This window comes from Eleginops maclovinus, chromosome 8 (assembly GCF_036324505.1).
Source record: "Eleginops maclovinus isolate JMC-PN-2008 ecotype Puerto Natales chromosome 8, JC_Emac_rtc_rv5, whole genome shotgun sequence".
NCBI lineage: Eukaryota > Metazoa > Chordata > Actinopteri > Perciformes > Eleginopidae > Eleginops > Eleginops maclovinus.
The window spans coordinates 510,862-525,861 of NC_086356.1; the positions used below are offsets into that span (position 1 = coordinate 510,862).

The window sequence follows — 15,000 nt, forward strand, 5'->3', positions numbered from 1 at the left end:
TTATTATATATTTTTCAGATATCAGAGTCTTATTCGTCCAAAGTGTTCTTTATTTATTCTGTGAGCTTGCACACTAATTGAATAACTGCTCCTAGTGTAATCCGATAACTCACTAATCTCTCAAATAAGAAATGCGTAAATGGGATTCCCTCTCGTAGATTAGCCGCGCTACCTTCAGTCTTTAATTCCTCGGGGAAATTGTTTGCAATTATCAAAGAATATTTTTTTGAGAAGTAAATCAAGAACAAAATATTCTAAAATAATCTCCCTAATTTTAGGATATGATTACTAGTTGAACTTCCTGCTTGGTGCCCCCCCCCTCACACTTCCTCTTCCTCTCCAGCGATCCAAGGCTTCAACCCTCAGCACAAGATCCAGAGCTTCGAGGAGGCCCGAGGGCTGGACCGCATCAACGAGAGGATGCCCCCCCGCCGGGACAGCAAACAGCAGGAGGCCGCCACCCCCACTCAACAACCTGCCGGCCAGCACCGGCCCCCCCGACAAGAACGGCACCAACACACAGGCCTAAACCCCCCCTTTCTCCTCCTCTTCCTCTTCCTCTTCCTCCCCCTCTCAGAGCCGCGACTCTCGCTTAATTTATTTCAACATCGGTTAAAAACCAGTGGACGCAGATCTGGGGGCAGAGGATGACTGAGTGTAGATGAATAAGACGTAATGAATACAGGAATGAAAGGAAAAGTCCAGAATGAAGCAGAACACGCGTCCCTAGCTTTAATATATCCTACCTTTATTCATCTATTTATTCCTGTGTTTATTCCCACGTTTGTTAATCACTGCATTTATACTCTGTCCTGTTCCGCCCCGAGAGATCTGTCCCGCTGCAGGCATCATCACCGCCCGGTCGCTTCGTTTTATAACCTGGGGGGGCTGAAACTCTTTACTGCAGCGTTTTATTTTGGCGGGGTAGGAACGCTGTGTTTTCGTACACACACACACACACACACACACACACACACACACACACACACACACAGGAGAAATCGCATAAAGTCCATCCTTTCTTATGCCAATGATAGTGTGACTGAGCTCTGCGGAGCGAGTATTGACATTTATATTATGTATATTTTAATTGTTCCCTCTTTTTTTCAATGTGATGTTTTTTTTGTTTTTTACAACACATAGATTTAGGCTTAATTATCCAGAACAGCGTGGGGAGGGGGAGAATTAAAGGGTTATTCTGCTTTATTATAACTCGGGTCTCGAGCGCTTAACGTTTATTATTATTAATGTTGGTTTGATGTTGAAAAAAAGTCGAGGTCCGTTTATGAATTCTCCTGGATTATATTCGAGAATCTGCAGGAAAAAGTCTGGGATGTTTTCTAAGATTAAAGCCGCAAATTTAGGTGAAAAATAGACGAAAATGATTGGAAAAAAGAAGAAGATTAAACCTGAGATGAATTCATATTAACAACATAAAGAAATATCCCACATTTAGGTCCCAAATTTGCGAGATAAAAAAATCCACCAAAAACTTTCAGATTAAAGAAATGACTCATTTACAAACATCAACATGTAGAAATGATATACAACAAAGAAACGTGTGTGGAGAATGTGCATTAAAATATGAAAAGCATGTTCTGGGTTCATGAGCTCCTGAACCTGCGGGAGGAAAGCAAATATTCCCAGACATTATAAACACATATATACAAAGGGAGATAAAATCCCGCTTTATTTTACCAAAGTCTTGAGTGTTCGTTCATTATTCAAGTCTAAACCAGCTGTGCTGACCCGTCTTTAACAGGCTGTGGTTTTGAAATCCAGAACAGCGTTTAGATTTTATTCCCTCAGTTATTCCAACGTTTCCTCGACAAGGAAAGCTCAACTCTGCCGGGTCAGAAGCGCTGATTTGAATCTCCAAACGACTGCGTGTTTCTGACTCTGCAGAAATGAAAGAGGATGATGTTTACTGACGGAGGATGAAGATACAAACTAAAGACCCCGGTTTTAATAAAGGGGGAGAGACACAGGAGAGAAGGGAACGGTGGACCGGTGTGGGGATCGACCCGGGTGGGTTTGATTCGTCGTTTTCTTTTGGGGGTTTTTGGGGGCGCGGTGGGTGGGAGCTTTATTTTATTTTGTGGGAGCGAGGCCTCATTTCTGACTTCTGTTCGGCTCTCTGAACATATCTCACAGAATGTACAGAAATATAAATCTGTTTTCTTTACAGCTAAATTTGAGAAAATATGAAATTGTGTCATGTACTGCGAGGCCTCATTTCTGTAGATGTTTCACTCCATTCAAATAAAAAAAAGAGATAAAGCAAAGAGCTGTTTGTGTCCGTGCTGCTTTCAAGGTCTCCTCGACGCCACAGCCAATCAGAGGCCGGCGTGGGCGGTGGGGCTTTGTGCACAGGAGTGGCGTCGAGTCGCTGCAGAAACACGAGTTCCTTAGCAACAGGAAACCCTCAGCATTTATTACGAGGAGGAGGAGGAGGAGGAGGAGGAGGAGGAGGAGGAGGAGGAGGAGGGTGAAACTGTAGTAACACATCACAAAAACTTATTATAGAAATGAGAAAATAATAAATCATTTACTTTAAAACAAATTTCAGAGATTATAGAATAAAAAAACATACTAAATAAATTTAATTTAGACTGAGAAATTTATAAGAGAAGTGTAAAAGAAATCAGTATAGAATAAAAGGTCCAATACTTCTGTGATAAATTATGAATAAAACAAATAAATGATGTAAAAAAACAGAAACCATTTTATAAGAAAGTAAAAAGGATTTGAAGGAAACCAAATATTGGATAATAATAAATATCATTTCAGAAGAAAACATTGAAATCTGTCTAAAGACAATAACAGTGACAGAGAGGAAACGCTCCTCAGCAGAGAAGCTGTCCTGACCAATCACAAAGAACTACAGTGATGCGTTCAGGGACCGTACAGATTGCAGGGATCTTAATAAGAAGTTTTACCTTGATTCTGGTTTACTGGGAAATATGTTTACAAGGTTTGGTGTTTTAAAGCAAGATATAAACATGAAGGGTAAAACAACACATTTACAATAAAGGAAAATGACTCTAAATATCTGAAAAAACTTCTGAAGTTTTGGGGGAAAATCTAAAGTTGTTGCAGAAAGTCAAATATATCCTTTCCTCTCCGGCAGTCAGAGGGTTCATACCTTGCGTGTTTTTGGAGAAAAAACAGAATCCACAGCTTCCCTTTATTTTTCTGCGATTTATTTGCCTGCTTAACATCATACAACAGAAACATGGAGGATGGCGTGGAGGCGTTTCCCGAAGAAAAGCCCGAAGAAGAACGGACGCTGAGCGAGAGACGATGTAGACGCTAACGATGAAGACTCTAATGATGAAGATGCTATCATTTGGATTAGTAGCTCCTTTAAACTCAAGGTACGTGTTGGTGAAGTCTTAAAAAAACTGTACAACAAAGAACAATATTTTCTAAATCAAATGTTCCACAGTAAAAATCACAATCCTGAAATAAATCCAGAGCTCCACCGTGTAACAAGTCAGCTGTTAGTTCTGGTCCGCTACAGAAGCTCCTCATTCACTTTGAAGCGGACACGTTTCAGAGGACGGATTTGGTGTCATGAAGCTGGTCCTTAGTATTTATTCACCAGACATTCTCCGGGTTTAAAGGCATCTATTTCTGAGCAAAACAAAGGAAGTCATTGGAGAACAAATTGGTTTATTTATGAGGAAATAATTGCAAATTTATGGGAAAAAACTCCAAAATTGTACTGAAAAAACATGCATATTTAATTGGGGATAATTTGATATAATATAGGAGGAAGATCTCAAATATTCTCTGAGAATAAGGTGTTAGATTTACAAGAAAATGCTCAAAGAGAAAAAGCATTGGTGAAATTCTGAGAAAAATTGCAAATTTAAAAGCAATAAAATAATAAATTTCTCTGTGATTTAATTTGCAAATTTACCCCAAAAACTCAGTAAATGGCAGTTTTATCTGCTAAAGTTACAGGGAAAAACTGCATCAAGGTCAATAAAACTAATAAATGACGTCACAGTTCTTTTAGAAACTGTCGTTAAAATACAGGAAAGAAACGTGCAAAATCTACGGGACAAAAAAGCTCATTTATGAGGAAAGAAATGAATATCTTCTGAAATTATGAATAAAAAATATGCGCTTCTTTTAACCTTTGGGTTTTAAACGTTGGTCCTGTAAAGGCTGGTCTCTTCAAACCACAGAATGAATGTCTAATGATAATGTATTATCACCTTCATTTATCCGACATTATCTGGATTGGCAGTAAATGTTTTTATTTATTAAAAACGTCACATTATTTATTATAAATCTGTGACTTTTTGTCCCTATCTGCTTCCCGTATTTATTTCCCTGTGATCTGATTGGTCAGTAGTTATTCCCTGCGATGTGATTGGTTCAGCAGGTTTGAACGTGATCATCGAGCCCTTGCAGAGAAACCAGCTTCATGACAGCAGAGTGTGTGTACTGTGAGAGATATCAGGTGTGTGTGGACAGGTGAGTATAAGTGCAGCACAGGTAACGAGTGTCGGAGCGTCGGATTGGACGGGGTTAACGAGGGCCAGCCTTCAGGGGAATCCAGGGTTCTGATTGGTCGGTTGTTAGAAAAGCTTGGCCTTCTTCTTCAGGTCGTTGCGTTTCCACAGAGAGAGGCGGTCGAAGTCTGAGATCTCCATCCCGAAGATCTGCTGGAACACCTCCGGGGCCAGGTGCCTCTGAGAGGAGGAGGAGGAGGAGGAGGAGGAGGAGGAGGAGGAGGAGGAGGAGGAGAGGAGAAGAGGAAGGGAGGAGAGGAAGAGGAGGAGGAGGAGGAGGAGGAGGGGGAGGAGAGGAGGAGAGGAGGAGAGGAGGAGAGGAGAAGAGGAAGGGAGGAGAGGAAGAGGAGGAGAGGAGAGGAGAGGAGGAGGAGGATCATTTTTATTATTGGCTTCATCCTTTCTAATGTTAGCATTTTAATTATTAGTATTATTATCATCATCATCATTATTATTGTGACAGTGGTCCCCACCTCCAGTCTGGTGCGGTCGACCCCCGGCGGCAGCCTGCAGCGCCCCCTGTGGGTCACCATCAGAGCTTCATACTCGTAGACCTGCACACACAGAAACACCTGGAACTCCTCACACACAGAAACACCTGGAACTCCTCACACACAGAAACACCTGGAACTCCTCACACACAGAAACACCTGGAACTCCTCACACACACAGAAACACCTGGAACTCCTCACACACAGAAACACCTGGAACTCCTCACACACACAGAACCACCTGGAACTCCTCACACACACAGAAACACCTGGAACTCCTCACACACACAGAACCACCTGGAACTCCTCACACACACAGAAACACCTGGAACTCCTCACACACACAGAAACACCTGGAACTCCTCACACACAGAAACACCTGGAACTCCTCACACACACAGAAACACCTGGAACTCCTCACACACACAGAAACACCTGGAACTCCTCACACACACAGAACCACCTGGAACTCCTCACACACAGAAACACCTGGAACTCCTCACACACACAGAAACACCTGGAACTCCTCACACACAGAAACACCTGGAACTCCTCACACACACAGAAACACCTGGAACTCCTCACACACACAGAAACACCTGGAACTCCTCACACACACAGAAACACCTGGAACTCCTCACACACAGAAACACCTGGAACTCCTCACACACACAGAAACACCTGGAACTCCTCACACACAGAAACACCTGGAACTCCTCACACACACAGAAACAGCTGGAACTCCTCACACACACAGAAACACCTGGAACTCCTCACACACACAGAAACACCTGGAACTCCTCACACACACAGAAACAGCTGGAACTCCTCACACACACACAAACACCTGGAACTCCTCACACAAACAGAAACACCTGGAACTCCTCACACACACAGAAACACCTGGAACTCCTCACACACACAGAAACACCTGGAACTCCTCACACACAGAAACACCTGGAACTCCTCACACACACAGAAACACCTGGAACTCCTCACACACACAGAAACACCTGGAACTCCTCACACACACAGAACCACCTGGAACTCCTCACACACAGAAACACCTGGAACTCCTCACACACACAGAAACACCTGGAACTCCTCACACACAGAAACACCTGGAACTCCTCACACACAGAAACACCTGGAACTCCTCACACACACAGAAACACCTGGAACTCCTCACACACACAGAAACACCTGGAACTCCTCACACACAGAAACACCTGGAACTCCTCACACACACAGAAACACCTGGAACTCCTCACACACAGAAACACCTGGAACTCCTCACACACACAGAAACAGCTGGAACTCCTCACACACACAGAAACACCTGGAACTCCTCACACACACAGAAACACCTGGAACTCCTCACACACACAGAAACAGCTGGAACTCCTCACACACACACAAACACCTGGAACTCCTCACACAACAGAAACACCTGGAACTCCTCACACACAGAAACACCTGGAACTCCTCACACACACTTCACCAAATGTAAGTTGTTCTTTTATAAATCAAGGAACAGTTTACTCCTTTGACCCGTTAATCTGGGGCCGTGTCGCTCAGGTAAAGAACAACGTATTTGATGTGTTTCCTGACCTTCTGCTCCAGAATACTCGGCAGAGAGTTTCCTCTGTCCATCCTCTCCCTACGAGCATCTCCATTCTACACAAAAAATCAACAAATGATCACAAAGACACACAGAGCATTAGAGAGAGAGAGAGAGAGAGAGACTCACAGACACACAGAGCATTAAGAGAGAGAGAGAGAGAGAGAGAGAGAGAGAGAGAGAGACTCACAGACACACAGAGCATTAAGAGAGAGAGAGAGAGAGACTCACAGACACACAGAGCATTGAGAGAGAGAGAGAGAGAGACTCACAGACACACAGAGCATTGAGAGAGAGAGAGAGAGAGAGAGAGAGAGAGAGGACTCACAGACACACAGAGCATTGAGAAGGAAAAGGAGAGAGAGGAGAGAGAGAGAGAGACTCACAGACACACAGAGCATTGAGAGAGAGAGAGAGAGAGACTCACAGACACACAGAGCATTGAGAGAGAGAGAGAGAGAGAGAGAGAGAGAGAGAGACTCACAGACACACAGAGCATTGAGAGAGAGGAGAGAGAGAGAGACTCACAGACACACAGAGCATTGAGAGAGAGAGAGAGAGAAGCGAGAGAGAGAGAGAAAGAGTAAGAACTCACAGACACAAAAGCATTGAGATGATCTAGTTGCCAGAAGGTGTGTAAAGAGGAGATTAGACACGACACCACACACACACACACAACAACAAACAAACACTCACAACACACATCAGGACATTGAGGGGAGAAAAGAAGATGAGAGAGACAACTCACACAAACACACACAAAACACACACGAACGACACACATGAGCGCTGCAAGCCAACAGGAAGAGAGAGAGAGAGAGAGACTCACAGACACACAGAGCATTGAGAGAGAGAGAGAGAGAGAGCGAGAGAGAGAGAGACTCACAGAGTAAGAAACCACAGATATAAATGCAAAAAGCATTTATATCTGTATTCTTCTTATGTTTGCCCATGAAGGTTGTGTAAAGATGGAGATTACACACACACACACACACACACACACACACACACACACACACACACACACACACACACACACACAGTACAGGTGGATCAGGGTTGTGCAGGAGGAGTTATAAAATGTATTAGATGCTGCTAACGGCATGCAGTACACACACACACACACACACACACACACACACACACACACGCACACACACTCACCTGAGCGGCTGCAAAGACACAACAACAGGAAGTCAGAGACACAACGGGATGAAACACAGCATGTTTAAAGTCTCTCTAAACATCTGCACAGCGTTCAGATTGAAGGAATAACCTGCAGGACTGAGTCCTTCTCTTTCTGCAGTGTTATGTAGTCTAGATATCTGTCTGCGTGCTCTGCAGACCGGAGCTGATCATGGCTGGTTCTGCACGCTTCTAAAGGAGTCGTATTTCCACATGTTGCAGAAACATTGCAGCGCACAGCGTGAATTCATCCGGAGCAACGTTAGCTGTCCTCATGTTGCACTCTCAGCTTTTACTGAAGCTGGATTGAAATATTTTGAATGCATTTTTGCAACTCTGTAAGACTGAACTCTTCCCTACCTGGCGGCCCTTTCTCCGTGGCGAACTCTGCAGACTGCATCTGCAGAAACACAGATATTTAATGAAGGTGTTATTCACTGTGCCCCAGATGAATCATCTGGTTTGGGATTCGTTCTTTATTTTAAACGGGGACCGACTGCAACGCCTTTTAGTTTTAGCCTCAAACTCTGGAGAAGAGAAACGGCTACAGTCGTTTAAAGATGCATGTTCTTCTTCTGTGGTTCAGAGGATGTTCGCATCTCCAAAAACTGCATTACCGCCTTCGATTGGACCAAAACACCTGGATTCATAATAAATACATCTGAATAATAAATCTAGTTTTCACTCACCGAATCTAAATGTGTTCCTTGCAGCTCTAAGGCCAATGTTTCACCGAGTGAGGGCTTTTATTTTGAAATTCCCTCAAAGAGTTTCCCCTAAAAGCTTTGCAGTCACTTTGCTGTTTCCTGTTTCAGAAAAAGAACCGCTCTGACTCACTGACCCGGGTTAATCCGTGTGAAGGAGACCGTGTTGCTCCTGATGACAAACCTGCAGAGGAACCAGAGGACAAAGAACAGGTGAGACAGGAGGGGAGACAGGCGGGGAGACAGGTGGCAGGGAGGCTCCTCACTGGTGTGCAGGTGCGTCCTGTCGGGCAGAGACTGTGTCTTCCTGCGATACTGAACGGCCTTCTCCTTCTCCTCCTTCAGGATCAGACGGCCCAGGTTAGACTTGATCTGAAAGACAGACATCAGGAGACACAGTCAGGAGGACCAGGAGGACCAGGAGGACAAGAAAGACAGAAAACAGATGAAAAAAGACACACAATTGGATGCAATAAGACAAAAGGAGATGCAAAGAAACCCAGAAACTCCCCCCTCACCTTCTGCAGGTGTCCCCCCCTCACCTTCTGCAGGTGTCCCCCCCTCACCTTCTCCAGCTCCTGCTCCCTCAGCGCCTCAGCGTCTCCACTCAGATCTTCAAACTCGTCCTCCTCCTGCAGCTCCTTCTTCTTCCTCCACTCCATCTCTGCAGGAGAAAGGTGTTCAGTGTGTGTGTGTGTGTGTGTGTGTGTGTGTGTGTGTGTGTGTGTGTGTGTGTGTGTGTGTTACCCATTGTAGCCAGGGAGGGGGGGCAGGGCCAGTACTCGGTCTCGATCTTAGACGGCAGGTTGGGGTCCGGAGGCTGAGCGGCCGGGAACATCGCCGAGCGAATCACACCGAGACCCTCAGAGTGCTTCATCACATCTGCAGAGAGACACCGTGAGGAGGAGGGGGGCGACGAGGGGGGGGGGGGGGACAAGGAGGGGGAGGAGTTGGAGGAGGAGAGGAGGAGTCTCACCTTGTTGGTAGATGGGAGGTTTCCTGTAGATGTTGGCTCCGTTATCTGAGAAAAACACAAGTATTATAAGTGTGTGTGTGTGTGTGTGTGTGTGTGTGTGTGTGTGTGTGTGTGTGTGTGTGTGTGTGTGTGTGTGTGTGTGTGTGCGTGTACCTGGTGTGTGGAAGTGCTGCTGGCTCCTCCTCCTGTTCTCCTGCAGAGTCAGCGTGGATCCTGCAGGAGAAACTGAGTCCGTCTCGCTCTGAGCGCGCCGAGCCTTCACCTGCAGGTCAGCAGGAGGTTACTCTCTCTCACTCTCTATGACTGTCTCTCACTCTCTCTCACTCTCTATGACTCTCTCTCACTCTCTCTCACTCTCTATGACCTATGACTCTCTCACTCTATGACTCTCTATCACTCTCTATGACTCTCACTCTATGACTCTCTCTCCCTCTCTATGACTCTCTCACTCTATGACTCTCTCTCACTCTCTATGACTCTCTCACTCTATGACTCTCTCTCCCTCTCTATGACTCTCTCACTCTATGACTCTCTCTCCCTCTCTATGACTCTCTCACTCTATGACTCTCTCTCACTCTCTATGACTCTCTCTCCCTCTCTATGACTCTCTCTCACTCTCTATGACTCTCTCTCCCTCTCTATGACTCTCTCACTCTATGACTCTCTCTCACTCTCTATGACTCTCTCTCGCTCTCTATGACTCTCTCTCACTCTATGACTCCTCTCTCACTCTCTATGACTCTCTCTCACTCTATGACTCTCTCTCTCACTCTATGACTCTCTCTCACTCTCTATGACTCCCTCTCTCACTCTCTATGACTCTCTCTCACTCTCTATGACTCTCTCACTCTCTGACTCTCTCTCACTCTCTACTACTCTCTCTCTCTGACTCTCTCTGACTTTCACTCCCTCCCTCTCTCACTCTCTATGACTCTCTCTCCCTCTCTCACTCTCTATGACTCTCTCTCACTCTCTATAACTCTCTCTCTCACTCTATGACTCTCTCACTCTATGACTCTCTCTCACTCTCTACTACTCTCTCTCTCTGACTCTCTCTGACTTTCACTCTCTCCCTTTCTCACTCTCTATGACTCTCTCCCTCTCTATAACTCTCTCTCTCACTCTATGACTCTCTCACTCTCTCTCACTCTCTATAACTCTCTCTCTCACTCTATGACTCTCTCACTCTCTCTCACTCTCTATAACTCTCTCTCTCACTCTATGACTCTCTCACTCTCTCTCACTCTCTATAACTCTCTCTCTCACTCTATGACTCTCTCACTCTCTATAACTCTCTCTCTCACTCTATGACTCTCTCTGACTTTCACTCTCTCCCTCTCTCACTCTTTATGACTCTCTCTCACTCTCTATGACTCTCTCACTCTATGACTCTCTCACTCTCTATGACTCCCTCTCTCACTCTCTCTCACTCTCTACTACTCTCTCTATCTCTGACTCTGTGACTTTCACACTCTCTCTCACTCTCTACTACTCTCTCTCTCTCTGACTCTCTCTGACTCTCTCTCACACTCTACTACTCTCTCTCTCACTCTCTATGACTCTCTCTCTCTCTGACTCTCTCTGACTCTCTACTACTCTCTCTCTCTCTGACTCTCTCTGACTTTCACTCTCTCTCCCTCCCCCTCTGTCTGTCTCAGCTGTCTGCATTACTGTTTTTATCTGGGGAGCTACATATGGCAGCCTGCTCCTGCAGTGACCCCTCTCCCTCTTTGAGAGTAAAGACAGTCTTGATATTTTACAGAGACGCTCTGTCCTCCTCTCATTCAAACTGAGAGACCAAAACAAAGCAGGGATTCAAACTGGACCAGAACTCTGAGACAATCCAACCCAGTCTGAGTCATGGAACAGTGGGTCAGCGGGGGGGCATCTGCTGTACCAGACCGCTGCTCTGACCACAAAGGGTCATTCAGTCACTAAACTTCCAGGAGGCAGTGAACGCACCGCCTCTCTGCAGGTCTCAGATTACAGTTTTTTCTCGATTGCTAAGACACAAAACCCAGTACTCTAAACCAAATGACCAGTTGCCTAAACACATTTAGTAAAACTACCCCCCATTTGCCACAACCAAAAACACAATTCACCTGTAGACACTGTTCACAAAACCCATCCCCTTTTTCTCAAAACTCTAAACACATTTTGCCTTGCTAAAACACATTTAGCATATATCTCTGCTCAAATATGCATTGTGAAGCTCATGTGATGCAAAATGCCACACACAGTCAGCAAAACCTGAACACAATGAACACACCTGGTGTAATTCAGTAAACACAACGACTCATAATTGAAAACACCTATTGCAAATGATGTGACCACACCTATATAAGTCAGTTTGCTGAAGGTTCCAAACAAAAATGGATGATCAAGGAAGAAGAAGAGGAGTTCGTGCCAGAGGAGGGAGAGGAGTTCGTGCCAGAGGAGGGAGAGGAGTTCGTGCCAGAGGAGGGAGAGGAGTTTTGTCAGAGGAGGGAGAGGAGCAGGCCAAGGAGGGAGAGGAGCAGGTCAAGGAGGTAGAGGAGCGGGCCAAGGAGGGAGAGGAGCAGGTCAAGGAGGTAGAGGGAGCGGGCCAAGGAGGGAGAGGAGCAGGTCAAGGAGGTAGAGGAGCGGGCCAAGGAGGGAGAGGAGCAGGTCAAGGAGGTAGAGGAGCGGGCCAAGGAGGGAGAGGAGCAGGTCAAGGAGGTAGAGGAGCGGGCCAAGGAGGGAGAGGAGCAGGTCAAGGAGGTAGAGGAGCAGGCCAAGGAGGGAGAGGAGAAGGAGGGCGAGCAAGACAACGCATCTTCATCACAGATGAAATGAGAGCAACGGTCATTGACCACGTCAATTGTCCACGGCATGACAATGACCGAAGCTGGACAACGAGTCCAACCAAACCTAAGCCGATTCTCAGTGGCCACCATTATTCGGGCCTTCAGAGAACACAACAGGTACTGTATGTACTATTTTTTTAGTCACTACACTAGATGTTTACAGTATACAGTAGTATAGTGGAGTGCACCTACATACAGACAAGTGCAATAATGGTTACAGTAAAAGTGTGTACTGCAAGGACCATTTCTGACCAAATGACTGTTTCTCTAGAGTTGAAAGATTGCCATATGCAGGTGGGAGGGCTTCCAGATTCACACCAGCCCAAGAGGTCGTCATTGTGGATATGGTTCGGGAGAACAATGTGCTGAGACTACGGGAGATACGGGAGAGGATCATTGGTGACAATATGAACTTTCCGAACATTGACGATGTTAGCCTGACAACCATAGACAGAGTCCTCAAGCGCCAGAGAGTACGCATGAAGCAGGCCTATAGGGTACCCTTTGAGCGCAACTCTGACAGAATAAAGCACCTCCGTCACCAGTATGTGCAAGTAAGTACAGTAAAATCTATGTACCACGGTGGCCTACAGTACTTACATGTAACATACAATACTATACTATCGTACTGTAATGTGCTGTATTGACTGTCTTTCTGAACACCTGAAAACGCTATTTGTTTCCACAGAGGATCTTCGAGTTGGAGTCCATGGCCAGACCCCATGAATTTATATTTGTGGATGAGGCTGGCTTCAACCTCACAAAAAGGAGGAGGAGAGGCCGTAACATCATAGGACAGAGAGCTATCGTTGATGTGCCCGGCCAACGGGAGGAAATCATCACTCTCGCTGCCCTGACTTTCTAGACGGCTTCTCCACCGCACTGAACTTGGTCTCATCATGAGCGTCTCTACCTTCCTAATGACCTCACTAGAAGTCTTTCATACTCTATGACCCTCCGACGACTCTATGACTCTCTCTCATCTCTATGGACTACTCTCTCACTCTCTATGTCATCTCTCTCACTCTATGATTCTCTTCATCTAGACTCTCATTCATTTATGACTCCCTTCTCACTCTCTAGACTCATCTCACTTTATACTTCTCATTTGCTCTCTCACTCTCTACTCTCTCTTCTCTACTCTCTCAATAGACTTTCACTCCCTCCTTCTCATCATGTGACTCTCACTCTCTATGACTCTCTCACTCTCACTCTCTATGACTCTCTCTCACTCTCTATGACTCTCTCTTCATATCTAGACTCTCCACTCTATGACTCATCTCGCATCTCTACTTCCTCTACTGATCTCTTGCTTTCATATCTCCTTTTCACTCTCTATGAGTACTTCCCATCTCTATAACTCTTCATCACGTGGCGCATATGAGTGTCTCAATCTTCTCACTCTCTATACTCTTCTCTCACTCTGACTCATCTCAGCTCTCTCACTCTAATAGAACTTCCTCCACTCTATGACTCTTCACTCTGTATGACTTCTTTCAATTCTTACTCTCTCACTTCTATAACTTCTCTCCGCTCTATGATCTCTCATGGACTTTCACTCTCTCCCTTTCTCATCTTTATGACTATCTCTCACTCCTATGGACCTCTCACTCTATGACTCTTCATTCTTATGATCCCTCTCTCACTCTCTCTCACTCTCTATACTCTCTATATATCTGACTTGTGACTTTCACAATCTATCCCTCTGCACTATTATGATCTCTCACTCTCTACTACTCTGCTATCTGCTCTCTCTGACTCTCTCTCACACTCTACTACTCTCTCTCTCACTCTCTATGACTCTCTCTCACTCCTGACTCTCTCTCACTTCTCTACTACTCTCTCTCTCTCTGACTCTCTCTGACTTTCACTCTCTCTCCCTCCCCCTCTGTCTGTCTCAGCTGTCTGCATTACTGTTTTTATCTGGGGAGCTACATATGGCAGCCTGCTCCTGCAGTGACCCCTCTCCCTCTTTGAGAGTAAAGACAGTCTTGATATTTTACAGAGACGCTCTGTCCTCCTCTCATTCAAACTGAGAGACCAAAACAAAGCAGGGATTCAAACTGGACCAGAACTCTGAGACAATCCAACCAGTCTGAGTCATGGAACAGTGGGTCAGCGGGGGGGCATCTGCTGTACCAGACCGCTGCTCTGACCACAAAGGGTCATTCAGTCACTAAACTTCCAGGAGGCAGTGAACGCACCGCCTCTCTGCAGGTCTCAGATTAAATAAGGAGGGCCCTGGTTCAGGTTCAGGAAACCAACGTGCATTCAGTTATAACAATAAAGCAGGTCTTACCTCAGGAGACATGATGGGGGAGGAGGTGGGGGGGGACAGAGAGCGCTGCAGAGAAAAAGTATTTCAAAAGTACTTTAAACGACACGGCCCTGCAGGAGGGAGAGCAGCTGTGTGTGTGTGTGTGTGTGCGTGTGTGTGTGTGTATGTGTGTGTGTGTGTGTGTGTGTGTGTGTGTGTGTGTGTGTGTGTGTGTGTGTGTGTGTGTACCTCTCTGGGCGGGGGGTCGAGGGGGGAGAATGTGAGGTGGGGTTGGTAGGTCATCAGGTCGGGTCTCTCCACCTGCAGGATGGCTTTGTCTCTGGGCAGCGCCGCCAGGTCTCTGTAGCCCACCAGCTGGTCATCCACGCGCGCCTGAACGCACCACGAGAGGGAG

At 45.9% G+C, this 15,000-nt stretch overlaps 2 protein-coding genes and 1 long non-coding RNA gene across 3 annotated transcripts in view; 2 read left to right on the plus strand and 1 right to left on the minus strand.

The window, feature by feature from the left end:
• Positions 1-2,285, plus strand: part of ppp3ccb (protein phosphatase 3, catalytic subunit, gamma isozyme, b) — an 18,548-nt gene extending 16,263 nt beyond the window's left edge. Inside the window, 2 exon segments of the mRNA XM_063889566.1 lie at positions 344-456; positions 458-2,285. Coding sequence (XP_063745636.1) covers positions 344-456; positions 458-529 — 185 coding nt within the window. The 3' untranslated portion in view covers positions 530-2,285.
• Positions 2,286-3,186: 901 nt separating this feature from the next.
• dmtn (dematin actin binding protein) overlaps positions 3,187-15,000 on the minus strand; it is a 15,661-nt gene continuing 3,847 nt past the window's right edge. Inside the window, exons 4-16 of the mRNA XM_063890104.1 lie at positions 14,835-14,978; positions 14,628-14,672; positions 9,657-9,765; positions 9,504-9,548; positions 9,275-9,409; positions 9,094-9,191; positions 8,794-8,899; positions 8,665-8,711; positions 8,184-8,223; positions 7,803-7,810; positions 6,629-6,694; positions 5,000-5,080; positions 3,187-4,706 (exon numbers count right to left, since the gene is read on the minus strand). Of these exons, the coding sequence (XP_063746174.1) occupies positions 4,593-4,706; positions 5,000-5,080; positions 6,629-6,694; positions 7,803-7,810; positions 8,184-8,223; positions 8,665-8,711; positions 8,794-8,899; positions 9,094-9,191; positions 9,275-9,409; positions 9,504-9,548; positions 9,657-9,765; positions 14,628-14,672; positions 14,835-14,978 (1,038 nt within the window). The 3' untranslated portion in view covers positions 3,187-4,592. The remainder of the gene's footprint in view (positions 4,707-4,999; positions 5,081-6,628; positions 6,695-7,802; positions 7,811-8,183; positions 8,224-8,664; positions 8,712-8,793; positions 8,900-9,093; positions 9,192-9,274; positions 9,410-9,503; positions 9,549-9,656; positions 9,766-14,627; positions 14,673-14,834; positions 14,979-15,000) is intronic.
• On the plus strand, positions 12,094-13,156 carry LOC134868803 (uncharacterized). The gene is made up of 3 exons (XR_010166317.1): positions 12,094-12,445; positions 12,600-12,882; positions 13,017-13,156. It is a non-coding gene; the product is annotated as an uncharacterized LOC134868803 (long non-coding RNA).